At 38.6% G+C, this 26,969-nt stretch overlaps 1 protein-coding gene across 1 annotated transcript in view; it reads right to left on the minus strand.

Moving 5' to 3' along the window:
- Positions 1-1,466: 1,466 nt before the first annotated feature.
- LOC126918845 (uncharacterized) overlaps positions 1,467-26,969 on the minus strand; it is a 33,368-nt gene continuing 7,865 nt past the window's right edge. Inside the window, exons 2-8 of the mRNA XM_050727273.1 lie at positions 23,168-23,416; positions 21,853-22,573; positions 18,261-18,412; positions 16,198-16,435; positions 10,951-11,172; positions 9,518-9,713; positions 1,467-7,042 (exon numbers count right to left, since the gene is read on the minus strand). Of these exons, the coding sequence (XP_050583230.1) occupies positions 7,033-7,042; positions 9,518-9,713; positions 10,951-11,172; positions 16,198-16,435; positions 18,261-18,412; positions 21,853-22,573; positions 23,168-23,395 (1,767 nt within the window). The 5' untranslated portion in view covers positions 23,396-23,416 and the 3' untranslated portion in view covers positions 1,467-7,032. The remainder of the gene's footprint in view (positions 7,043-9,517; positions 9,714-10,950; positions 11,173-16,197; positions 16,436-18,260; positions 18,413-21,852; positions 22,574-23,167; positions 23,417-26,969) is intronic.

Consider the following 26,969-nt stretch of genomic DNA (forward strand, 5'->3'; position numbering starts at 1 on the left):
GTCGAGCCAAGTCTCGTCGCCTGCTACATGCAGATAATACGTCGCAATTCGAGGTTCAATTTACTTTAAATAGCCGCAACGTTTATTGACGGAACGCCTCCTCTGAAAGTTACATTTACTGCCGGTCATGTCGTTATTAAGTATTCTCTGTGAATTTATTCGCTGTTCCTTGGTCGCGGCAATGGAATATAGCCTCGTAACTTATAGTTATAACACGAAGTAGTCATAAACAGATTGACAGGGATATAAGAACAAAAAGCGACGCGCATCCCATATATGAGCCGTGCAACCGTGCGTTCACAAAAGATGTACAACTTCCTGGGACACGTTTCAAGAGATCGTTATACACGCTCGAATCGTGTCATATCGTCACGCTACTGCTTCGTGTAAGGACGTTACAACGATTAAGTATAATACGCACGGAACTGTAATCGACGTGTGTCTATCGTCGAAACGAGGTGTAAACGTTATACGAGCTATTGTTCATCTGGCAACACGATAAATCAGCGGAATTGATAAAACAACGAATAATTACCAGTACAAACATTCTCTGTTGACCGAAAGTACGGCTACGTATCGTCGTTTCGAAGACATTGCTCTAACAATAAGGTACAGGTTCACGATTGGTCGCGGTGTAAAGTCACTCGAAACATGGCGCTTCTAAAAAAATAATTTTCGATGTGCTCCCTTTTGGACGTTCTGCCAGTCCTACGACAAGGTCTATTTCGTATTCGAATCGACGATACCCGATGATTGGCCGATATTTCGATGCCAGGTTCGCGTGAATACGATCTCTTGCTTGTTGGCTTGAGCGTGGGCCTTGGGAAACGGTGTGTTCGCGCCAGGTAGGGAAAAATGTCACCAGTGACGCGATCGATGGTAATTCGACAGCGATGACTGCTTGACGTGCAATTCCGCTTCGTGTGGCTGTTCGACGAAACGAGCTGCCTTCGGTAGACGCGGAGGTGTGTAGATGTTACTTTTATGAATCGAGCTGAGGCGTTAATTTCTCGGGCAAATAAGAACACGTTAAATGGCCATATTAACGAGAGAGACTAGACAAACAAACGTTCGCGCCGTACTCGTTCGAATGGCTTCGCGAAAGAATATCAAGACGAAACTACTTCGGCCCCGACGCGAGTACAAGGGGTTGCCGACTCTCGCGACAAAATAGGGACGTTTTATTTATTCAATAGGAATCCCATTTTTATTCACTCCTCACTTTGCTGTCCGTATGCTTGATATTCGATTCTGAAAGAAGCCATTCGTTACACGTAGCAGTTCATATTTTAATCGCGATCGTACCGATAACAAAAAAGGAAAAGGACGTAGCGTTCTTCTTGCCATCCTCTATAAACCGTGGAAAATCAATAGCAGCACGGCGCTATCTAGTAATCGCAGAGTACTTTGGTGGACATGTTGCAACGTGCACTGTTTATTAGCATCTATATCGTTTCATTTCTGCCTTTGTTCGTTTTTTTTTTTTTTTTTTAACGCTATTTCACGCTTGTATTAATCGGTCGGCTTAATTAACGGCCGCGTCGAAACTAATGGTCGAACAAGAATACGCGTGTACGAGCTGGCGCCCAGTTATGGCGCCTCGCCCTCAGAGGTACTGCTTTCGATGTTAATTTCGCGCACGATGCGATCTCCCAACTCGTATTCTCTACGCACGGACGATTAATGAGGTATATTTATATCGAAAGAACACGAGTCGTAGCATGCTCGTTGGTATAGTGCAAATGGTGTAGAAAAATGTAATCGATGTATATGCGATACATAGTTGGTTCGGCCCCGTAAATAACGCTGGCAACTTTTCTGTTTCTTGAACGAAGGCGTAATAATATCGATGATGAAGCACGGGACAGGAAATTAGTTTGTAGTATCGCTGGAAAGGGTGACTGCGCGATACGGATATAGATATAGAAGTTACAATGGTACTGGGGTGTTGTTCAAGGTCGCAAAATGAAAGTTCGATTGATCTGGCAACATTTGGATGGTTTCCATCGCTATTTTCGGGTACCAAGGAAGGAAACACTGGAACGTGTTAACGACGTGAATTCTACGTTAAAGCCTGGACCACATTCGCGATGTTAGTGCGTGCAAATAATTCTAACCACTACTTAAATAGTTTACGACACGACTAAACGCACCTCACGCATTTCTAAAATGTTCTCACTGAAAAACGTTATATTTGTCACATAATTACAAGATATGTATTACGTTTATGTATTATTACGTACACGTATGATATTTACTTTAATTAATACGACGATCTGTTAATCAACGATAAAATCAACCGACGCGAGTCACGCGTATAGCGAAATCTGAATAAACGAAGAAATCTCGCGATAATAATAAATAGCATCTCTTCGCCGCTTGCGCGTTGTTTAATTAAATATATAGGACGCTATCAAACCATCCAGTATAAAAATAAATAAGCTCTCTATTCTATATAAATCCAACGACACGTTTATATTAAATATATCAACACAATTGTTAATTCTTACGTGCTACGGATCAGAGGAGATCGCCAAAGAGGAACCTTGTGTCCTATTGTAGCTCGGTTCCGTACAGAGTGACAGGATTTCTCTTTCACGACTCACGTACAGAGACAGATATACATTTATATACTATATATGTATAGATCTATATTACATCCACTTTACAGGGTATCGGGATTCGTGGAAATGTTAAATCAAATCGCGAAATCATTTTGTTGATTAATTTCATATTTGTCGTGGCGCAGCGTTTTAATTGAAATTTCAGAGTACCTTAGGCCGGTATCACTGGTTTCGCGTCTGCGAAAAATATTTCCGCGAATATTGTCACCCTCGGAAGAATATCGAAACGGTGGGTTTATTTGCGCCTGTCGATTTCAGCTGACTATCGAAATGGCGAGTTACCGGCCCCGATTAAAATCGTCGTCGCATTCGGTCGAACCGTTTGTTCCACTCCGCTTTTATTTCGCGAATTCGAAAATCGAACTATGTAACTTTTTCTACGGAAAGAGGGAGGCGAGGCAAATACAGATTTACGTTTTCACGATTTCCCGATAATCTTCATTGTAAAATTTTAGCAAGCGTTACAACGCATTCGCTCGTCTCATTCACTCGTTCACACTTACTCGTACGGCCGTGAACGGCGGTAACGAAAATCTGCAATGATTAATAGTATGTGATAAATTGTCGTGAAACAACTAATGAGCAAACTGTTTCGCTGCTATTCAGATAATCAATGTAACCACGTCATGGGAATACTTCGTTTCGTTGATTCCTTAATACGATTGTGAACCAAGTTTTATCGATACCAGCTACCGCGTAAATAGTGACTCTGAAAGATTCGATGGTGAACGCACTTACGTCTGTGATTTTTGCCATGACGCGACGGTCAATGTTTTAAGCGAACGGAATGATCGAAGATAAGTACATATTTGTTTCCGGCAAGCAGTGCAGATGGAAGTTGAGCGTTCTCGTTTCTCGGTAATCCCATTCGTTCGTAGTGTCGTAGATCTTACGTGACTCCTGTAAAACATCGTTTCGAGTAGATTCAACGAAACTCGTTAGAAAATCCCTCGAAACGTTGGCGCGTGTTACGCGTTAAATTTCGCGCGTAACTACATATTCAAGCCCTTTTTTTCACTTCATGTACCTCTAATTTTATACGCCTCCGAGTTGAATTCTATCATGTACGCGATGTGTGTGAACTTTTGCTAAATTTTCTGGCTGATTCCTTCTTTTTCTTTGGTACTTGGTTGTGCACATGGACGAGGCTCGTGCCTGGCGCCTGCAGCCTGTATGTGCTTACCCGTTTCGATCTTATTGTTATGCGAGCATATAGGATGATCTGTTGATTTTGTTAATGATATTAGATTCTCCAAATAATATCTTTTTTTTCGTCTGATTCAGTCGCAGTGCGTTTTCCTGTCGAGCCAAATTGTCAGTAGACGATGGTAAAGAATTTTGCATCTCATAAATCACAACACGGTACACGTACACGTTTGACAGCTCGGAAATGAAATTTTCAGTTGATTTGAGTTCGCCAGGCACGGTTTTCGCGAAAATCGGGCAACGATTCCGCTGATTTTCCCGTCGGCAATTTAATAGACGATCTGCGTTCTCAACGAAGTGTCATAAACTCGTCGACACAGTCACTGGCAAACATATATCAATTTAATAGAGCAAGTAAACATCTTCGCATTATTCGTCTACTGTTTTCTTTTGTTCCTTGTTCGACTGAAAATTGTACGTTGATTTTGAAACGATTCATTCGCCATCTTGGCCGAAACTCAGAAGAACGATCGCAAACGCGATTAACGAATACAGTTGTTTAACTAAGATGGTTCACATACATTTTTTTTTTTTTTTACATCGACAAGGTGTACACGATTACAGATTAGTAACATTTACTCGTACGGACGACTATAAGTATGGACCCGTTTTCGAATCGCCACGCAATCATGGACGTCGTACGTAGAACTGAAGATGAGCCTTTCTCTATACGTTTATACCCTCATTTAGATGACACGCGTGCCGAACGAGAAACACACGCTTTCAATGAACGTGTCTCGTTCGTGTCGTGTCTCTAAAAATAACTATAGAGCTCTTCTTCGTCTTGTTTTGGTCGATTCTTTAATAACGACTATTTAATAGCGTAAGAGCGTACGTGTATAGGTATTTATTGTATATATGTAGATATATAGACAGAATATATATATATATACGTGTATGTATACATCAAAGTGTCATCGACCGTTAGTGTTCCACGGCGATGGAATGAAATTTCCGATGCGTTGATTTAATTGACACTTATTCATTTTGTCTTCTTTCCAATCAGATTTTGCTTCTTTTTTGTTTCCATAGTCGACAGTCATTGGTATATGTACTTGCCACACACCGAGTTAAGAGAATTTTCAGCGGAAGTCACGCGGATCGTCCTGATCGCGTTACCTCGTGAAAAGGAACGAAAATACATCGAACGATACATCATCCTTAAAATAGTTTACAGACAACATATCCTTTGTTAGGCTTTATCATTGTATCGGGTTAGTGATATATTCGAGCCTTCGTGGTTAGTAACAGACACGAACGAAATACACATAATTTTTTTTTTTTTTTCTTGACACTGTTCAACATCGTGACGATGATTTGCGTCACCTCGAGTCGAAGATGATGGACATAAATCGAAACATTAAACATCGCGATTTTCTGTTGTATTCTGGTAACCTTGTGACATCGTATTAATTGGAGTTTAACTGTTAACCGCAGACCCACGTTGTTCGCGAGAAAGAAGATGTACGAGGGTTTGTTTCAACAGAATGCGTACGTTTTGTTATAACATTGAACGCGGTGTATAAACGAAAGAACATAGTGGTTAGAATAAACGATTACGATCAAATAAGAAAAAATGAGAAACGAATGAAGGTAAAGAGAAACATTGGTTAGTGTGACAGACCAGTTAACAGTTAAATGGATTTCAGTGTTAGCTACACAGATACGTTTGTACCGACCTCGTAGTTCGAATAACATGCAACATGAATGGAACCCCATAACCGCCGATAAAAACACTTATAAAAAGTATTATATACAACAAAACTCCTTTGTACGGATTTTCACGTGACAATAAAACGTGTTAGCCAGTCGATATATATGCGGAAAGCTCTTCAAATGGACCTGGATAAAAGTATCGACAAAAAGTACATCCACCTTCGTAAATATTACACGTCACGACGTAACTGTTATTGATTGACAAGATTTACACCTATTTGATACAAGCTCCATCAAGCGCGAACTTTCGAGATCGTCGAAAGTATCCAAAGAAAAGGAACAATAAAAGCGTCGCTTACCTTCGGTTTTCTTAATAAACATTACCGTCAAGAATCGACGAACGATTACAAACGACTACAGCTTTTTTCTTCGTCGGTGTTTTTCTGATTTTGGTGAAATCCTCGTGAAAGATCTAAGATCTTCTTCGATGAGCCGGATATTTTTCATAATTCTTAAAATATAGGCAGAAATTGTCGGGAATTTTCTGATGTATCTTTCTTTGTTGTTCGCTTCGTATACGGTTTGTGGCCCTCCTTTTCTTTACGTTCCGGAAACGCTGCTCGTCGGAGAGAGCTGCGTCGTTAAATTTGATTTGCTGATTAGATCCCAGCTTTAAATTGAATAACAGCTTATTACGTATATACGCCTACGCGTGTCTCGTGACAGTAAACATCCGTATTCTTTATCGTCTGTTCCTTCTCGTGAATTGTTCCAACGGTTCCTTTATCTTCCATGATTTTTTATTTCAAAAGAATCTTCTGGTATTTTCCTCTTCGCCTCTTCTCATCCAGATTATTCGAATTTTACGATGCAGGCAGGGTTTCTCACAAAATCCCAAGCGATAAACTTCTCTTGAATAGATTCCAGTAACGTAAGTTTACCACCTACATGCAATTTCCGTAGCTGCGCGTGTATTCTGATTATTTTCCTTCTTTCTTGGAAGAGATGTTTTCGTTTTGGCAAAGGAAGTTTAATCTTCGCGAAATCGATTCTTCCTCGTCGAAGTTACTGCTTAGTGCGTGAATATAGTCGGTAGATAAGAATCTTCTTTGAAAGTCGTTTGTTTCCTTGGGGTTTGATGGTAATTTGCCAGATTCTACGGTGTTCGATCGACACGATCATGCTTTCAGCTATCTTCGCATAATTCCAATTCTCCTGGAGTTTCTTAAGTTACGAATTGTCGATTTCCATAATTTACTTTCGATTCTACGTCGCAGCCGATGTTAAACTGTAAATGCAATTTCTTCTTTCCGTCGCAACTCGAGGGTCCAAGATTCTGAGCAGTTGGTAATAGCTTGTAATAGTGATAATGGTTGTAGGTTCGGTTGCAGGTTTGATCATTGGAAACGCTGTCATGCTTGACGCAATCGTCATTCCGCTTTACGACAGATTTCAAAATGTGCCCTTGGACGATGTTCTGGCCATATTCTACTTGCACGCGTCGTTTCTGTGATACCACTTCATTTACGTAATTAAATCGTTGTTGTTATCTGTATCTGGAAGAAAGAAGTCAATACGAATCGATGTAAATCGCGAAGCATTTAGTTTAGCTTAGTAATGAACGCGAAACCATGAAAACACGAGTAAAAGGTTATTCGAAATATCTCGATGAATGACGGATAGCTTTTGCAACTTGAAATTTTGTAGAAAATGTTACGCATCGATTTCAATGAAAAATTCTTTCTCGTAGGTACGAAATGCACAGTCGAAATGTTCGCACCATGTGTTTAATATAATATCGTCTGTCATAGTGTTAACTCGGCAGTTTATATTCGCGAAATATCGCGAACGTTTAGAGAAATGGAGAATATTTGAATTTTGTTCTGATGAAATATTACTAAAATAAAATAAAAGTAGTAAAATTATATAATATTAGTCAAATATTACCAATATACTATTTTATTGCCATTTGTTTAGAAGTGGCGTTTCATAGTATAAAGAACGATGTTTCGTCAAAGTCGATGTGTAATATTTCGTACAATTTCCAAGATTTATTTCTCGATGGATGGTCTTGTTACAGTAGGTTAGTGTCGTAAGTATCCATGCTGTATATCACGCGACGTCGACCTTTTAGAACACTATCCGGCATCTATAAGACGGATTACTTCAAGCAGTCTCGATCGAACGATCCTACTATCGTCTACTATTGTCACAAATGTTCCATTGTTCCCACTTCTGCTTATATTCTAGAAAATTTCTGCATAAATATTTCTCCATCTACCGAAGTGTTAAGATTCGTTACGTCTGCGAGAAATTCCATTTATTGCAACGACATTTTAATTAATATCAAATTAAATCGACCTTCTGTTGATTGAATTTGTTTATCCACGCGAATGTGAATCTATGTGATTATGAATTTCTATTATATGAAAGAAATCATAATTCTGTTACACGTATGAACTCCACTGGAGTCGTATATAATGTAAATCACTGATTAGTTTGTAGTAAAATTTGAGAAAAATCTGAAGATAGAATTTCTTGTATTTATCCCACTTAATAATAATAAGTAGTACAACGCATCATATATGAAACTACGCTTCTCTTGCACCTTCCTCAATTTCAGAAATTTCTAGTTTCGTACTTCGAAAATCCAATAAAATTACCAACCTCTAAAATATGTATTAACCAAAAAAGAAAAAATTATTTCACGATTATAATCGAATAAAATAAATCTACTGTCAAAATTACTAACTTTTCATAGAACTGGATATCTGTCTGCCGACGGATTCGAATAGATGGAGTTCTACTGTAACCTTGAATCACCAGCGAGTTTTCCTGGTGCTCAGGCTGGAAAACTGAAGCATAACACTGCCTGAACAATCTGAATATATCGCCGCGCGTCGAGATCGATCCGAGAGGAAACGCGGCGACCCGGTCAACTGGCGCACAATGCTCGGTATGCGTGTCGTGCAATTCTTTCTCTGTCGATGTCTGTGGTCACGCGAACCCCCGTTTAACACTAAGACAGGAGGAAACAAGAAGAGCAAAAAACCGGCAGTTTTCCGCTGCACGCAAAACGGGAAACGGTTGGTTCATCGTCGCGATGCAACGACACCGTTCGTTTCTGGTTTCGCGGCCTCCTCGGGTATTTATGAGACTGCCGCGCTGACACGCGACCAAATTCGTTGACCTACTATTTTGCACGTACATCTAGTTAGCGTGTAAGTGTACGTATACGTACAGAGGCTGATTGCTTTCCGGGTATAGAATATTTGACTTTCGCGTCGCATGCGGAACACCCGCGCTCGACTCACGCTGACCCGATACCCTAGAATACCTTGCGCTACATGAGGGGCAAGAAGTTCGTCGACGTCTTGCCAGGCTGTCTGCAACGATCCAGATTATTCGAACGGTGCTGTCTAAAGTTTGGCTCAAGAGCTCCGTGCTCTGGGATAATGGAGAAGGGATAGGAGAATCGCGTGGATGTAGATACGTTCTGGTTCTGTCTAATTTGAATAAAACTTTCGGTTAACCAGAAGGTAAATCGATAGGGACTGTGGTATCGGTCTCTGTTTAAGCTTAATTCGATTATACATTTCAATGGGCCGTGCTTGTAAGAAACGATCACTTTCTATGACAAAGAGCGTGGTGGAGTATCGATATCGGTGAAGCGATACTACTTCATAACCCTTGAACTTTCGTTCGAGGGAATAGTTGGAAGCAAACGAACCATAAGGAAAACAGAGGGAGGAACCGGTATTACTATCTATCTCGCTACCTTCGAATAGATTTCCTTTTCTTTTTTTTTTTTTTCGTTTCGTATACGCAAATTCGCAGTAAGGAATGTACAATATGGTGATTTATCGCATGATCAAATAGCAGTCTCATCGACCGAATTCTACAGTGTGGTAATTCCATGTTCAGACCAGCGTGTACGGCAGATCGGGTCGCGATTGAGGACGAATCAGTGGGTGGCGTATCGAACGCTTCGATTCGATCGAATTGGCGATTTACGATTGACCAAGGCTTACCTTTCTAGCAACGGACACGCTAGGATTCTGAAAGACGCCAGTACGGTTATCACGAGCAGTATGATTCCGAAAGTGATATATATCACGCCCAGATGTGCCAAGGAAAACAGATAAAGAGTTCTGTGACAGTGATCATTCGGAGTGTGTATAATGTAGGTGTACGGTGGCCACATGATGTGAAGTATCCAGTAATTTCCTGTAACACAAAGAAGATCAAGTAGCTCGTAGGAGGAAGAGTCGTTTGAAAATGCATCTTAGAAAATGTCTAAGTGGATCGTAAATAGAATTTAAAAATCTGCTTCATGGCGAGCAGGTTTTTACAAAATTAAACTGCAAGTTTGTTCGTGGAAGTAAGGTTCGAACTACGATTTGCGAAAACTTTCACAACGGTAAAAAGTTTCGTGTAAGCGGTAACGAGCGAGCTCGTGTTACACTTGAAGCAACAGCAACGACCTGGTCGCGAACACGAGAGAACAGAAGGGGTGAAAAACTTTGAGCTCGTTACTGTTTTTAAACGGACGCAATTGCGTCTGTAAACGTACGGCATGTTTTATAACGCGATCACGAAACGAAAATTAGGTTGCATCGGTGCAGTTTACCACCGACGTCTAGCAATTACCCGGCGGCAGAACGCAATCGATCGCTTATGTTCGCATTGTTTCGAGCCGTTCAAAAACACGTTCGGTGCGATACGAGTATTCGGAGATCGAGTACTTCGACACCTAAATCCTTTATAATTTACAACGTTCTTTTTCGTCATTCAAAAATAAGTCGCCCTCGAACGATGGAAGTTTTATTTCGATCACGAATCATAGGTTTCGAACGCGTAATTTACTAAAATATCTATTTCAATACGTTAATTCGTAATTAAACGTAATTAAACGTAACATATTCCCGCATTTTCGTCCATTCAAGGCTTCATATGCATTCGAAACCTAATAGCATCGTCTCCCTTTGAATATTACGTGAGCACCGATACAGTAGTAATATTTGAATGTTATTTGTACTGCCATACCATTATTCGTATTATCTCGTCCATTTTCTCATTGTAACGTTACATTTTTCCGTTACCGACTAAAATAACGGGATATAATAAAAATCCTGTAATCCTCAAGGATAATAATAAAACGAATATTTTACATGTATTCTAACAAGAACTCTTGAAACCTGTTGTTGTGCATCCAGAAAGACAGAGATTATGCTCATATTGTATCGTAACCAGAGCTGTGGCATTTGGAGGATTAAAGCGCGCGACTCGACGCTCGTGACAAAAGCATTAACATACGAGAACAATTAAACCGAGTCACGTGAACGATGTATTTCTCGCAAGAAACAAACTCTCACGGGATAAATGTTATCTGGATGGCAGTAATAAAGAACTTTCGTATTTCTCGCTTTTGCATTATAGAATCTCGAGTTTTCCTTCGACTTACCCATCACGAACCACCCCAGTAAGAAGCACGATAAGACGATGATGATCAATTTCCTGAAAGAAATTTGCGATCTGGTCGACGGAACTGACAGCATTTCTGGTCTCCTTGAACGTATCTGCGAGTAGATAAGCAACGGCATAAGCATGCTTCCGAATGTTCCACCAATCACCATGTATATGGGTATCCTTCGCTCTCTGGGACATTCTTTCGAGAAACTCAAACCTGAAACAAAATCAGGACGAGTTGTACGAAAGAGGAACGATTTTCCGACGTTTCCTTTCTAGCGGCACGCACGCTTCGGTATAATCGTTTTTGTTTTCGTGTTCATTTACAGTCGAACGAGCAAATATATCGCTTGGATCGATATCAAAAAGTTTTCGCGCTGACTGCGTTGAATAATGTAATGGTAATGACGTTGCCTGACTTCTGCTCACTGTGTCACGTCCTATTTCGATACTTAACTAAGGATAACTTGGCATGCGACTCTTACACGCCTGATTCTTAGTCCCTTGCCCCTTCGCCACCTACGATTATTTATCGCTAATCTTCAAAGAACCTCCGAACGACGTGTCAACCATTTACGAGACAAATTCTACTTTTCCTGAAAGCCTCGCAATTTTAATATCAGGATACATCAGAGAAGATCGAGGTTTCGAATTTTCTGAATTTTTTAGAAATCATGCGATTAAACCTGATAGAACCGATCAACTTTTTCTCGCATTCTTGTCTGTGTTTGGATTCTTTGCATCGAGTCAGACAAATCGATCATTTGACATTATTAACACGTTAATGTTGAATATTGCGAGGATTCTCGGCGACTGACGCTAGATCGGACAATGACTTCGTCGATGATCAATAGCAATATAAATAGTAAATAATATAATAGTAAAAAAATATAGAAATTAAAGAAACGATCATATTCGTAAAATTTCTAATGTTTTGAATATTACAATAAAATATTACACGCATCATGAGGCTAATTTTAGAACTACAAAAAATATACTTCGCTATACCACGCATAAATGATTGGAATCAAAGTGGTATGATAAAAACAAACAAAGTATCATATAATCATATTTTAAGCCATAATTAAGTTCACGATAAGAGTCATTAGTTTTTCCCGAAGCACATGCATGTTTTTAGTAATTACAAAAACAAACACTCTGAAACTGTTTATTTTGGTTTGGTAGCTCTGGTATTGAACAATATTGTTCCTCCACTGTAACTGCATTTAACAATACGTCATGCCGAGATAAGTACATTGATGCAGCGGGCAAAATACGTAAAATTGCCTTGTATTCGACGCGTCAACTCGACGAAGAAACAGCTCTTTTCTCAACTTTGTGCAATATCCCCACAGTAAAATTTCCTTAGTCATTCAGTAACAGTTACACTACCGTATAGTCTAATACTAACTGATTAGCGACGAGTGTTATTCATAGATATACGTGAAATAAGTAAACACCGTAGATTTCATTTATGCCGCTGCGCTGTTAAATTTTCTGGAATTCACGCGGTTGGAAGGTTCATCGGTGTTGGTAATTCCCGTTTCTCCGACCGCGTACTCTTTATCGATTCGAAGAACGTTCTATAACTCGAAGAAGAGGTGAACGCGCTGTCCTGGGCGACTCGCGCGAATTCATAGTCCGCGAGGGAAACTCGCTGGCGGTGTTGTTTCGCATGTCATAAGTAGCGCGCGAGCTTGCGTGTCGTAAACCAGGCAGGGTCAATTAGCTTGGAACCGATGCCCGCGTTTCACCGAGTCTCGGCTCAGGACCTCGAGAATATGCTTCGATCCGTAAAATGCTGTTTCGTGACGGTGCGGCGCGGCGGCGCGGCAAGAGCCGCCAGTATCTGCATCTTTACCCACGTTTCGCTGCAGATTTGAATCTAGCCGGCCGAGTTTCTATTATTCACCTTCGAGACTGGTATATCTGATATTCGCGTTTCTCTTGCTTAAGAAACCAGGACTTTTTCAACGGTCTGTTAATTAATTTTAATATCTGAACTGTGGATATAGCAGTAAGTTGTAATGACTTGTAGGTAGGTAAATGTAAACGTTAGAAGATAGTTTAACGAGATAATTAACGATCGAAGAACTGGAATGTTTCGATGTTTTCTAAGATTTGTCGAGTCTCGTTCTTTATCGCGTCACATCGTTTGGAGTAGATTGAGTCGTGCTATACCGGTAAATTATACGGAATCGCGTTAATACGATAATCGCGACCTATCAGAGAAATAAGATTAACGAGCTGCTTCGACATCACCGGTACATTTCCTCCATCGTATTAACGTCCAATCGTATGCAAATCGAAACGTGTGTTTTACGCATTGTTGTATATATTTTGATACGATCGGCTTAGGAATCGAGAGGCTTTTAGAAAAGAAGAAAACCCTTCGTGAGTGTCAACGGATCGTAACGTGAGATATACTTTCGATACGAAAACTGAAAGTTTAAATAAAACATGGCAGGGATATTACTGGCAGACTAAATCGTTTTTCTTAATTTATATTGCGGCTGTCGTAAAATGAAGTTGCTACTATTTGTTAATTACGAAGCTTCACCTCGATACGAACAACAAAGATAATCTCGTGGGATTTTTACCGTACTATGGACAAGTTAGTTGTCAAGTTAACTCTTTTCAAACTAATGGATGTGGAAACCAGGATTGGTGATAACGTTACAAGTAACGACAGCTCTCCGAGTTTCGCAACTAATTTATTGATAAGCCGAGTATTGATTCGACGTGAACACGAAGCGGTCTGTTAGGTGTTTGTAGATTGATGCTTTGTACATGGTACTACTATCTCGTGCTATTTCTTATAACTTCGTAGCAAACTATTTGTTGAAAATTCATAACAAAAGTAATGCAAATATTATACGCTTCGAAATATTATTTTGTCATCCAACTAACAGTATAAATATATGAATAGTACTAGACCAACATTGACATATTCATAACTACCGATTCATTCAATAACGCGACACCAAAACAATAACGTTCGTTCAGTTGTCCACGCATCGATGTTATTTATTGTGTACTTAATAATTAACACGTTCGTTACCAGCATCATACATGTACACGATGTTTCAGAATTAATTCAGATATAATTTTGAACGGGGGAAAATTAAAGAGCAATTAAAGAGGGAATTAAAGAGGAGGAAAAACATAATTCTCGAACATTCATTGTTTAGGATACACATTAGAAATATAAGTATTGGCACACTTTTTAAAACAGAATAACTTTTTCAAAATTGGATCAAACGAGTTGAACATTTTTGAGAAGTTAGAAGGATTCAATTTATTAGATAACGCGTAAAAAAATTTTGAGAAAATTGCAGTTGACCGGTATCGCGAAAAAGATAGTAAAGGTCACTTTTTACAACCTTTTCATCTGATCCTTTAGTGAAAATTTATAAACAACACGTTTCCTGGATATGTCAGTTATAAGCATGCTGAAAATTTCATCGAAAACGATTAACCTTGTTATGAGCTGCAAACAATTAACACCGATGAAAATCTCAATTTTCTATGACTTTCGACCTATAACTCGTTCTTCGATACCTGTAGCTTGTTTTTTTATCAACCGATTTCGATGAAAATTTTCACGTATATAATTAATACCAACATAGAATTAACGTCAACAAAGCGTACTATTTAAATTTTCATTATAGGTTCAGATAAAAAAGTTGAAAGTGACCTTTGCTACTTTCTTCGCGATTCCGACTAATTGCTATTTTTCCAACATTTTTTATTGCACGTCATCTAGTAAATTAATATCCTTTACATTTCTAAAAGAAGTTCGAGTCGTTTGGACCAACTTTAAAAAGACTATTCTGTTTTAAAGAGCGTGACAATACCGGTATTCCTAACTATGCAACGAATACGTTAAGAAAACACGAATATAAATTTCATATAATATGATGAGCATTATGGCGACAGTAACGCTGAACAAAAATCAATATTTCCAAAGTAACTTTATCAACCAGTTGTCCATCGTGTACGTTATATCGTTATCGACGCGTTACCAGTGATAAATACCTCGTTATCAATATACGAGGCACATACAAACGCTATTCGATCGTCATCTGATTAGTAAAACGTTCACGCTGCTATTGACACGGTACAGAAGAGTATCCATGCTATGCTATTACCGTCAAGTGGATTTACTTCTATTAAAACACATCTAATCATGTGAATATTTCGACGAGAAATTAATGTCATTCAGAAATTAAATGAACGATGACGTTTTAAAATATTTGAAGCACTCTAATATCTGGGAATCGAATTAAAGTTTCCTTCGGTTAAAAGTATATTGCAATTACAGATCACGGATGAAAAACGTGACAAATCAGATTTCCTGTATTTTACAAAACAGAATTTTTTAATTCGATAGGTTGTCAGCCAATTGTACGTTAAAATTAGCTTTGCGTTTGAGACTAAATATGTATTTCTGACAGAATATTAATAACATTACGGCAATTATTTACAAAGCGGACGACATCATCGATTTCCGCCGTCCTGGCATTAGTTTCCGTGATATTTGTAAAAGTTTCCATTTCGACGATAGCATGATTTCGATGATCGAATAATCGCTTTTTTTAATATCGTGGAAGTGAAGGCTGAAGTGCTTTCAATTTCGAATAACAACGATATAATATAAAGCTTAATACAAATTGCATCTGTCTTATTATTTAATTCCTTAGCTTATTTCACAGCAGCAAATAATTATCTATAGCAAACCTAACAAATTGATTTTTCTTTCCTGTATGAGTTGAAAATGATTATCGTAAATGGATTAGATTGGATTATATAAAAGTACGGGTGCCGTGAGGTGTAGCCAGAACGAGGGCTAATCGTAACATAAATCGAGCTGAAGCTTTTTGAATATATTTAGGATCATTAAAATTGGTGACATCGCCCGCGTCGTAAATAATTATCAACATTGGCAAATTAATATTAATAAACTTACACTAACCTAATAACTGAACTAATGTAATTTGTTTCTTACAAAACACAATGGTTCTTAAAAGGTGAAAATTTTCGAATCTCTCAGGCTAATTGCTTTTTCAACCATTTCACATCGAAATATTCCAATTTAGTCACCAAGCGACATATAAGTCAGAAAATCAACAAAAATTTTATTATATTTTCCCCTGTGGTCTTTACTTGCAAAAACATACATACAAAGTAGAAGTCCGATTGCGAATGCGGTAAAAGCGACCATTCAATTCCCTCCACTTACCGTAAATAAACATAAGAACCGGGACAGGGGACAAGCACATCAGGCAAACAGTAACCACCCTGGTTCTGCAGACAACCTTCAGCCCTCGAAACACAAAGTCGCAGATGTTGTTCGCTTCGAGATTCGCGTCCTTCAATTGAAACACCACGGAACCGTAGGTGAGGTTTCTGTTCTCCATTGTGTTCTCCGGTACTTTGGCGCTGCTGGTGAAAAGCCGTCGCGACTCGTCGCCTGAAAACTGAACATCAACGGAAACATTCACGTTAATTGCCTTCTAATTACCGTACTAGTTATCGTATACGTCGTTAACTAATTATATTAAGAGCTACTCTGCAAGAAGCTATTTAACATGAATATTGAAGGTTTGTTTATTAAGTATTGAAGCTCGTCAAAGGGAAAAGAATCGAAATGATTTGCGATGATCTCAGGTCGCAAAACACAAACTCGAGCGTAGGACCATAGATAAGTTACAAGCTTCTAACTCGAGGCTGAATGTCCGTGATCGCCGAATTATAGTAGAATCGATACACATATGTATATGTAGCGAATATCTAGAGGCTCTCTAGTTTACGCAGTTATTAGACTAATTTTAATTAATAGTCATTGTTTCATGATGAATGATATACATGTATAGAATATTTTGTATACGGCAGTTTCGGCGTGTCGTTTGAATAATTAATCTGTGAAAAATATAGCTACAATGCTGGCGAAACATTGAGGTAATGTTCCTATTGGACACGGTCTACGTTCGACAGCTGTGTGTAGTAGTAATTGCGTGTGAATGGTAAATATCGACCACTATATATATCCTGTTCGATACATAATTATTCCATATATATCCTGTCGCCTTTCTTCTCGGTTAAACAGTTACACATTGACAATTGTAAATGATACAATTTGTTAATGTGACTCTTCTGACCAATAATGAAAATTCATGTGCCTCGTCTTCGCGATTATACGAGCTGAACTGAGGCTATCGATGCATTTTTGTTTAGAAAGAAGATATAAATGATAATCGCCATCGTCGTCGAAAAGGCCAAGTAGGAAGGTGATTTTAAAATATGAACACTAATCATTTCAACTTTAGTATGTCGTCCTCGTATACTTTGAAAATTAAACAGAGACTCCGAGGTAAGGCTCGTTTCAAATATCCAGAGGTCAGAAAATATCTGTAGGGTCACCTTCTCGTTTCAGTTTACTCGAATGAGTCCGAATCTTAGGATGATCGCGCGAATTCGTGACTGTAAAGCGGTCGTTTCGATCCAACCGGATGGATCGTCTGGAGCTCGGCTGCTTTTTACGATCCAGCCATTTCTTTGATCCTCCCGGGAGGGAGGTTGTTTCTACACATGACCACAGGGCAGTTCGTTATATCATAAAGATTTTAAGCCGACACGATGGTGGATGCAAGGTCGCAGACTACGCGACAAGATGAAAAACACGCGACCGTATTTCATGATGAAATTGTCAAACGTATCAAACGTGTCATCGCTGGGCGTCAAACTCTGACCATATACATCGTCCTCGCTAACAAAATTCGATAACAGCGTTGACGACGAGTCGAAAAAAAAAGTTTTAGACAATTGTCAACTAATCATCACGTGGAGTATTTTATTCGAGTATACAGGCTCGGTCGATACTTTGTTCGACGAATACACCTCGAAAAAATAGAGGGAAATAATCCTAGAGCGTGTGAAAAATTCTGCGTTCGCGTAACGATGTTTCTCCATGGTAAAAACTGGATGAAAAAAAATGTAAAATTTCACTGAAAAAGTTTGTTTTGTTGGGATATGAGATACGAATAAAAATACCCTTCGGAAATGAATCCGTAGGATGCTTTCAAGGAATTGTAGTGTTGGCTCGTACTTTGCCTAACGAAATTTTCCTAAGAGGATACGAGAGGTTTTAAGGCTTTCAAGAACTGGGGTACTGGCTTATAGCGTACAAGGGGGAAACGCTTTACCCATTCTGGTGGCGTCCCCTTTTGTTTTTGTTATCGAATATCCCGGATAATAAATGTTGGATTTCGCCTCTCTGTCAAAGGTGAATGAAAAATATCGTACCTGCGATACCGAGCTGCTGGCTCGCCTAGAGTCCTCGAAGGTATTCGGGCCATATCCTAGAGAGATCTGAACCGTACTTCCGCGAGATTTGGCGCTGCCCGAGTTTACCTCCTTTTGCCGAGATGGGGATGAATTTCGATTCTCGTATATACCTGCGGAAACATAAAAAACAAAATTTTTGTCACTGATACCACAAGTTTCTTTTAGATAAGAATTAAATAACGGTTAAAGAAGCGTCATTGATACATATATATACTTTCAAAATATTGTCTTAATATCTAGCGTATTAATATTAGGCTAGTCCATAAATTTATGGTATTTACGAATGCAAGATTTTCAGTTTTTCCACAATCGTCTGATACGATTCAACGAACCATGTATTTTCTATCATCATCTGCAACCTTTTCCCCTAACATTGTGAAAATTTCTGTATTCTTTGCTTCAACGATTCCGTTGGTTTTAACGCAAATGAATTTTTGAGTGGATTTCGCAATTTTACAATGTTGTGGGAGGAAACTCCAGCTAAAGCATTTCGAGGAGAACGGGGAAGATGGTAATTCATCGAAGTAAAGTCCGATGAGTAAGGCGGATAGTACAACAGAGCTTCCCATCCAGGATCTGGGAGAGCCATTTTTGTTAAATTTATGGCGTGACCTTTGGCGTTATTGCCATGAAATAATGTCTGTTGTCCAATAAATCTTTATATTTTATATTAACAACAAGAACATTTTTATATGCAACCAGAAAGTCGAGAGCTGTTGTACGATCCATAATACATAGGAGATAGGCAAATATTATAATTTACGTTCAGTACGAAGAGAAACACGAATGAATTTATGGACCATAGAATGATATGGTTGATTCTACAGAAGCGGGAATTATTTGGTAATAATTTCGTTCACATACTTTTTCATTTCCTCTGCAAATTGTAACAAGTTTCGGATAGGGCAGAGAACGTACTGGTGTTGCTACAAAAGTTGCCAGACAAATAAATAACAAATAAAACATGTATGAGATTTTACCGGCATTTTTAAAATAATTATCCGCAGGGAACTGAAATTTCAATAAAAGTCTCATATAATTAACTGTGTTTAAAACTTTTTACTTGAAAAAAACCAATGTTTTTTCACGCTTTTTACCGCAAAGAATTAGTGAAAAGATAATTAGTTTTCGCAAGGATTATTTACGAATTTTGAACATACTACATTTTATATCAATAGTAATTTGTACAGTCTTGACATTTGACAGTTAAACTTGAAAGTTAAAACAGAAATAATTAGAACTTGCTATCAATTTTGGCAATTGTCAGTTAAACTTAAACTCAAAGATCATTGAAACCAATGAATAGTTATTCCTTAGCTAAACAAACTAATGATCAATCTTATGTTTCTTATTATAAACAGTGTATTTACAGAAAATACGGAGTAATCGGTATAAATCGGGTTCAGACATAACAGTTTAAAAAACACGAACAATTTCGTTTTAAACGGTTCGACTCCTTTTATCCTCGGCATTGGTCGCACGACAGAATCCAGTTATTAATTTTCTTTGTGAGCTTGTTCTTTCCGTGCCAATAAATCGTACACGTTTTTATTTTACAATTGGCCGGAATTTATGGAAGTAGAGTTGTACGTAGTGTCTCAGAGATAATCAATAATAGCGCGTAATCTTTAACGCATCGATAATTCGCTGTTTCCTAAGGATATTTCAAAGCAAATTACTTTTGTTCGATACATTTATTGCGTCGTTGGCAAGTCCCATAACTTTTTCTTATAAAGTTTTTCTCTTAAACAAGGACGATAGCACGATTCAACGTAAGAGTTCCATTTCTTTTTTAATAACGAGCAACACGCATGAACGATACATATTTTGCCAAGGAACCTAAAAACCAAGACTATAAAAGAAAGAAATGTTTCATTGCTAAATAATGGAAAAATGTATTTTTCTTAATTAGTTTGTTCTTTTAGCAAACCGACAATATACGTATGTTTAGCGAAAATAATACATGATCGTAAGCTTTTTAACAGCACCGATTCATAATGCCACATGGTCAACAAAAATTAGTTCACTCCGTTATTTCGTATTATTATTCCGTGTAACTATTTTCAATGTTCATATCAAACTACACAAATCGTATCAGAGTATTCATAGACCAACAATCTCAACGATGACTTTGTCTTCAGTTTCACACGATGCCTATTCGGTTCTAAACCGTGTTCCCTTGTCCTGGTGTGTTACGTACACATTTACAAGATTTGCTCGGCTAGATTAATGCGGTTGCGTGAAAAGCGACGAAGTGTCACGATGCTAGCTCGCTCCTATCATTATCCATACTACACTCGGCTATAATATCTCCGGCGATCAGATAGGATTATTAGCTTATCAAGAGATGCTATTTTTAGAGGAACGATCGTCCCGAGTGTCGCTCATCCTCGTCTTGATCCTCGATGTTAAATTTGTAATGTCACTTGCATCAGTTAATACTTGAAAATTTGATATCAATCCCTGTTAATCAACGTGCGATCAGATTCGCTTGTCTGTACTTCGATTACGACGCGGCGGAATCAACGATCTATGAAACTGCTCGGCAAAACGAATAAAATTTACGGCTCTCTTGAGATGTCGCGTCAAATTAGTGGGTAACGAGCATCGAATTGCCATAAGACTCCGGATACGGCGAGAACGTAATTCAATCACGTTTGCTGGAAAGCGTCATACGTCGATCTACAGCGAGAGAACTCGGTATCGAGAGGATTAACGTGATTAATTATTTCATCGAATGTAACGCCATATCGATGACGCCGTTGAAGCGTTATAACGGTTTTCGTTTCCATGGAGTGGTGAATATCGTGGATGAAACTGAATCCTATAATACTTGTTCTTGTTCGTAAATACAAACAAGGCACATTCCGCATAGCTTTAGTATGCCTGTATTCGCGTACATTAAAAACGCAGCTGCGATGCTAACGATATTATGGTTGAGCATTTAGAAGATTACAAAATCTCGTCGCTTTTATATGCTATTAAATTTTATTGGACTTCGTTTGTTCACAGTTATTCGCGGAAGTTTTTGTACATCTTACAGAAGCGCTATATCTGTTGAAATAAATTATATCTTTATCAACATACGCGACAATAGCCGTTTTGTAGGAAACTGCGTTGCTTCGCAAAAATATTCAAACAGAGAAGAGAGAAAATACAATTTGTGTAGGCTTATTATTTCAAACCGTATTATTTCAAATCGTTATTTTGTGAGAAGCTTGTTTTACTGTACCCTTAAAGTAGCTCTCAATTAGCCTTGACATAAAATATACTAACTTCGTGATGGAATTTTATTTCAATAAAAATAGTTTTACTATAAGCTATACGAAGACTTCCGTCACTGATCTAATACTATCAACTTCAAAATTACGTAGAAATTATCATTGGATAGAGAAACCCAGTTATAAATAATTAGGTTTCACTTTCTAACTATTTTAAGAGAGACAGAGAAAATTTCGTGTTCGATTTTCGGTATCCCATTGCCAATCGGATCAGCATTCTCTTTTGGCATTAGCATTCTAGCATTCTCTTAGAGCAAACAAACTCTTACCTTGATCGGCGGAGGCCCTTCTCGGATCGTGCGCCACCATGGTCGCCTTTGCGGTTCTTCTGTCTTGCGAACCACTGAGGCTGCCCCTCGGAGTTCTGTCGATCGTGTCAGAATCGATACCTCGCCGTGTGCTTCTCGTCTCTTCCTCATTAGCACCGATCGATCCTCTGGGCGCGTCGTTCATGCCAATGCTCCCTCGCGAGGATCTGTTCACCTCATATGGAATGATCGAGTTTCTTGGACTCTGATTCAAACACTCCGAGGCTATAGAACCTCGCGGGCTTCTCTGCGGGCTACGATCCACCAGTTCCATGTTGGTCATACTTCCACGAGGGCTTCTCGAAGAATTGGGTATCAAAGAATGTCGAGGACTGCGAGAAGGAGGATTTCCATTTTCAGACATCAGGGACGTCCTTGAAGCGTTCAGAGGAATCAGACTGTTCCTCGGGCTTCTATTGTGAGTAACGTCCGGTACCAAGGAATTTCTGGGACTCAAAGGAGCTTCCGGAACCAAAGAATGTCGCGAGCTGTATAACATGTCAGGTGCCAAGCTGGTATCTGGAACCAAACTGTTCCGAGGACTTCGAACTCCGTTACGGGAACTTCTGTAATAATCGTCCGGAACCAGGGAATTTCGCGGGCTGCGACTGATCTTCTGAGTGAACATGTTCCGCGTGTCGCCATATTGATCTCGCTCCAGCAGAGGCTTGTGGTGGATGGGCTGAAAGGTCAAGGGTATATCCTCGAAATTGATGAAAGCAAAAGGAAATCGTAAGAATATAATCAGCGTGGTGAATCTCTATGGGGGAATTTCGCTGATGCCAAGAAGTTCTAGGAGATTCGGGTGGAACACGGATAACGATATTTTTCACCTCAATTTTGCAACCACGTTTCTAACCAATTTCTAATCATTGCGAGGCGGGAGACAAGTATGACATAGAACAAGGTACGTCGTTCGACAATTATTTCCAAAGATGGTTCGAGTATTGGCACACGTCGAGCTCGCTAAGAATAGATTTTTTCCACAAGTTCTGCGGATTTCTAGAAAGTTTCGAAGCCATGCTCCGTCACATTTAAGTGTCGATACGCGTTACTCGTCGTGTGCCAGTAGCGATTTAGATTTTGTACTTTCTCGTCTCGAATTCACCTATGCGAGGTACGTGAAATATTTACAGATCATTTCGCGTTTGAAGCTTCCGTATTGTGCGATACATTAGCTTGTCTTATCATTAGACAACGAGTCTCGTTGTTCATGCAAATTCACAGGATGCGAGGGGATAAATCCGAATAGATAGAATTGTCAATTATGAACAACCTCGATGTCGTTTCCCATTGATAGAGCAATATCGGGCACGACACTGCCCCGTGGAGACCGTTGACGTTCCATAGTTCCTCGAAGACTCGTCGGTGGCAAATCGACAGGTTTATCGGTTGCCACGCTGGCGCGTCGTCCTCTTGGTCCGGCGATCGGCGACGTATGTCCAAAATTCGTCATATTGCGCGATGCTCTAGAGCGTCGCGATGATGTGCTTCGATGCAACATCACAGAGGCATTTTCTCATCCCTGAAAAACGAACGTAAAAAATCCTTTTAGTTAGATGACATTTAATTAATGTAATTTCTACTGATTCAATTTTTACTGATTGTTTTTCCAGCGACTGATTAGAATTTCATTATTCCAGATTTGCAAGAATTATCTGTGTTGGAATTGAAAAGTTCGCAGAAAGGAGTCGTTATAATTTCTTCGTTTACAATTTCTCTGAATGTTTTTCAACAAACTTTTCCAACTTTAACGTGATCGATAATTGACGATATAACAAAATTTAATAGATGATATTGACGTGCGAAATTTAAACTTGGGAGAAACGACAGTTTATATAACACGCTGTAACACATATCGAATCAAATATATTTCTTTTACTTCTTCACATCGATCTTAACAAATATTTTCTGTATTGCTTATTCGCCAAGTCACGTTCGCTTTATTAAATTTTTCGATTAAACTTTACGAAGAAGTTTCATGTAAACAGAGAACTTCGTGTCTTTTCCGACTGATAGGCATAGTAAAGACCCATAAAGTACTGGTAAACGAGACCATTTGACGAAATGTCGAGAAACGCAAAGCTAATCAACGTACTTTACTTCTTTTATCGAATATTTTTACCCGGTCAGCATGCGAAGTGTCCGCGAACACGAAACGTACGATCCTCGGTATACGCTTAGCCTGGAAAAGATAATCAACAGTATGGAATCAATTTCCCGCAAGCTACAGAACACGCCAGGTACGTAATAAACCGGCTTTTATAAAGATGACCCAGATACGTACGCGTCGCGTTGCATCGCTCATCGGTTTCGATTCGCTGGCTCGTGATCGCGACGAATATTTGCATGAAATAGCGCGAGGAATAGGTAAGCGAGCAGTGATCCATTCGAACGATTAATCATAAACGTGACCGATCAACAGCAGGAAATAGGTCCTTTATCTAATAAAAGCTATCCTTCAACCATCAAACGAACTGTAATTGAATTTTCACGTTATTAAGTTCGTTGAATCACTTCCGTTTTACCAAACGTAATCAATGATACGATAATGTTCGGTTTGTAATTGGAAATTTAATACAATCGAGAATCCAGATATTGAAACGATAAATAAAACAAATGGTGGGAAAATAAAAAAATAATCTTCCCATAGAAAAGTATGTAAATTTGATGTATACGATGAAACGATAGAACAGCGTCCGCTCTACACAAAGTGTATCATTGCAAATCCATAAAATTTCCATAAAAGATCGTGAATTAATTATTTTGACAACATCGGTGGTTAAATCTGATTAGATAAATTGAACTATTTCGATATATTTTTTAAAGGTGGCAAACGCTAAAAGCTCTTTCAACTGATAAATATCAAAAATTAATAAAAACACGATTCTCGTTTCTATTGAACATCTTCCCTTGTTTATCTTTTCGACCCCTTAATTAATAAATCTCTGGTCCCTATGATGTTATGTGAATCGTAATTACGTATTCTAACTATCGAAAATAATATATTTTAAAAGTTCTTCGTGGACTCATAAACACGTCGAATCTCATGAAAGTATTTCTTGAGACTAAATCTACTCAAAGTTAAAAAGATATAAACATAAAGCGCTTTTTATTCGTTTTGCTTCTTCAGATTGGTATACTTGTTCACTTCGACAGATCTCACGAAGTCGTAATAAAGCGATACACCCGAGAGCGAAGCTTTTTATCCGAGAAAATTGCATTCCGTGCCAGTCATCGGATATTTAATAATCCGCTGCTGCCAGCATTAAGCTCGACAGAGGATACGTGGTCATTGGTAATTAATGTTCTCGACGCTTTTTTTCGAAGGGGAAACGGCAATAATTTATGTAAATCGAATAAATATTGCGTGCGTCCATTGCGTAATCGTCCAACTTCTCTTAAATATAATCGAAATGGCATCGTATCGCGAATATAAGAAAAGAAATGTGGAACAGCAATCCATCCAACAGCACGTGACTTAACGCAGAACTGCTTGAACGCGAATCGAAGTACATAGAAAGCTTGTGGATTGAAGAAAATTAAAAGACCTAAATGTTATTACCATATTTTCTGATTTTTAAGTGGAACGATCGAGCTTACTTTTAAGTGATTTGAAATACTTCCAAATAAAATCTGAAGTAATCTTTCAAACTGTGAAACTTAATTAAAGTACAGTATCTACACATAAAATATTATAATTGTTTCGGGTCCAGGTGTCGAATAGTTATCTCTTGCCTGATTTCGATAGCCTTGAAATACGTTGTCAAGATCACCATTCTGATTAACTTTTTCTTATTTTTCGTATTGGAAAAAGTTGTTCAGAATGGCGACCCTGACAAAATATTTCAAGAGTATCGAGATTTTGCAAATTACAAGCTATTTGATCATCTAATTTGACGTAAAATTATAAAACTGTAAAGTTATACAAAGGAAGTCTATAAGCTACGATTCGTAACTTACAAACTCTGTAATATTACGAGTTGATCAATAATTTCGCAAGGAGCGACAAACAAGGGAGAAAAATAGTACGTTTCTGTATGGATTAAAGCAACGTGTTTTTCACTTCGTTTCATACTGACCATCGTCGTTAGCGCACGAACGTGACTCGATTCGACGAATCGTTAGAACACCGTTCGTTTTATTGGCTGCTGCAAGCGGAACAAGCTCTCGAGCAATTTTTTTGAGTCTGTTAACTATGATTGAGGTATAGAATTAAGCGACTTCTTCAATTAATTAGCATTTTGCGATGGCGAAACTGTTCAGCTGGGGTAAATAGAAAGAAAAACTCTACTGAACGCGTCTGTGTCCGCTGCTAAACTCGGTACCTTGAAATGTTTCTACGAAAACACGAAACTTTGAGTTCTATTAAATTTTGATCAAACTTTTCCATGTAAAATTAATAAGCTTGGATTGAAGATAAGTGGCCGAGGTTAATACGAAATCACGTCGGCAACGTCGTTTCGTTACGCTGCAAATGATATACGCCAGACTTGGAAATATATTAATCGATTAAACACGATCGATTACTTTATCACTATATACACACATGTACGTTTTCCATATTCTTACATTCGTTCACTTTACCGTCCTACTTCGTTAACGAAATACTGTGTCCGCGGGTAATAGTTTTACAAAGGTAACGATGATCACGATAAGAGGAAATAATGCACTTTTGCTGCTTTTCGTGTTCAACGTTGAGATTGTTAAGAATATTCAGCGATATTAATCGTAAAATGGACGCTTGAAGTACTACCGAGGAATAAAGTATACAAAGAATGAAATATTGCCGGCAATAATAATTCAACTACTAAATGAAACAATGTAGGAATATTGCACACAGAAAGTATTACGGTTGAATGACGTGAACTGTTACCTGTTAATTGCAGCCGGGACAGGAATGAAATTCATGCCGCTCGTGGTCGATACAATTACATTTTTGTGCAAGCCGTTCCCTAGTCGGAAATGAATTAACCAAACGCCACCAGTGTATTCCAATTGTTAATTGTTCCGATAACTCGTTATTATACCGAACCACATCGATTATCCCGATATATCATCATAATGCGTTTTCCAAC

Source organism: Bombus affinis, chromosome 7 (assembly GCF_024516045.1).
Source record: "Bombus affinis isolate iyBomAffi1 chromosome 7, iyBomAffi1.2, whole genome shotgun sequence".
NCBI lineage: Eukaryota > Metazoa > Arthropoda > Insecta > Hymenoptera > Apidae > Bombus > Bombus affinis.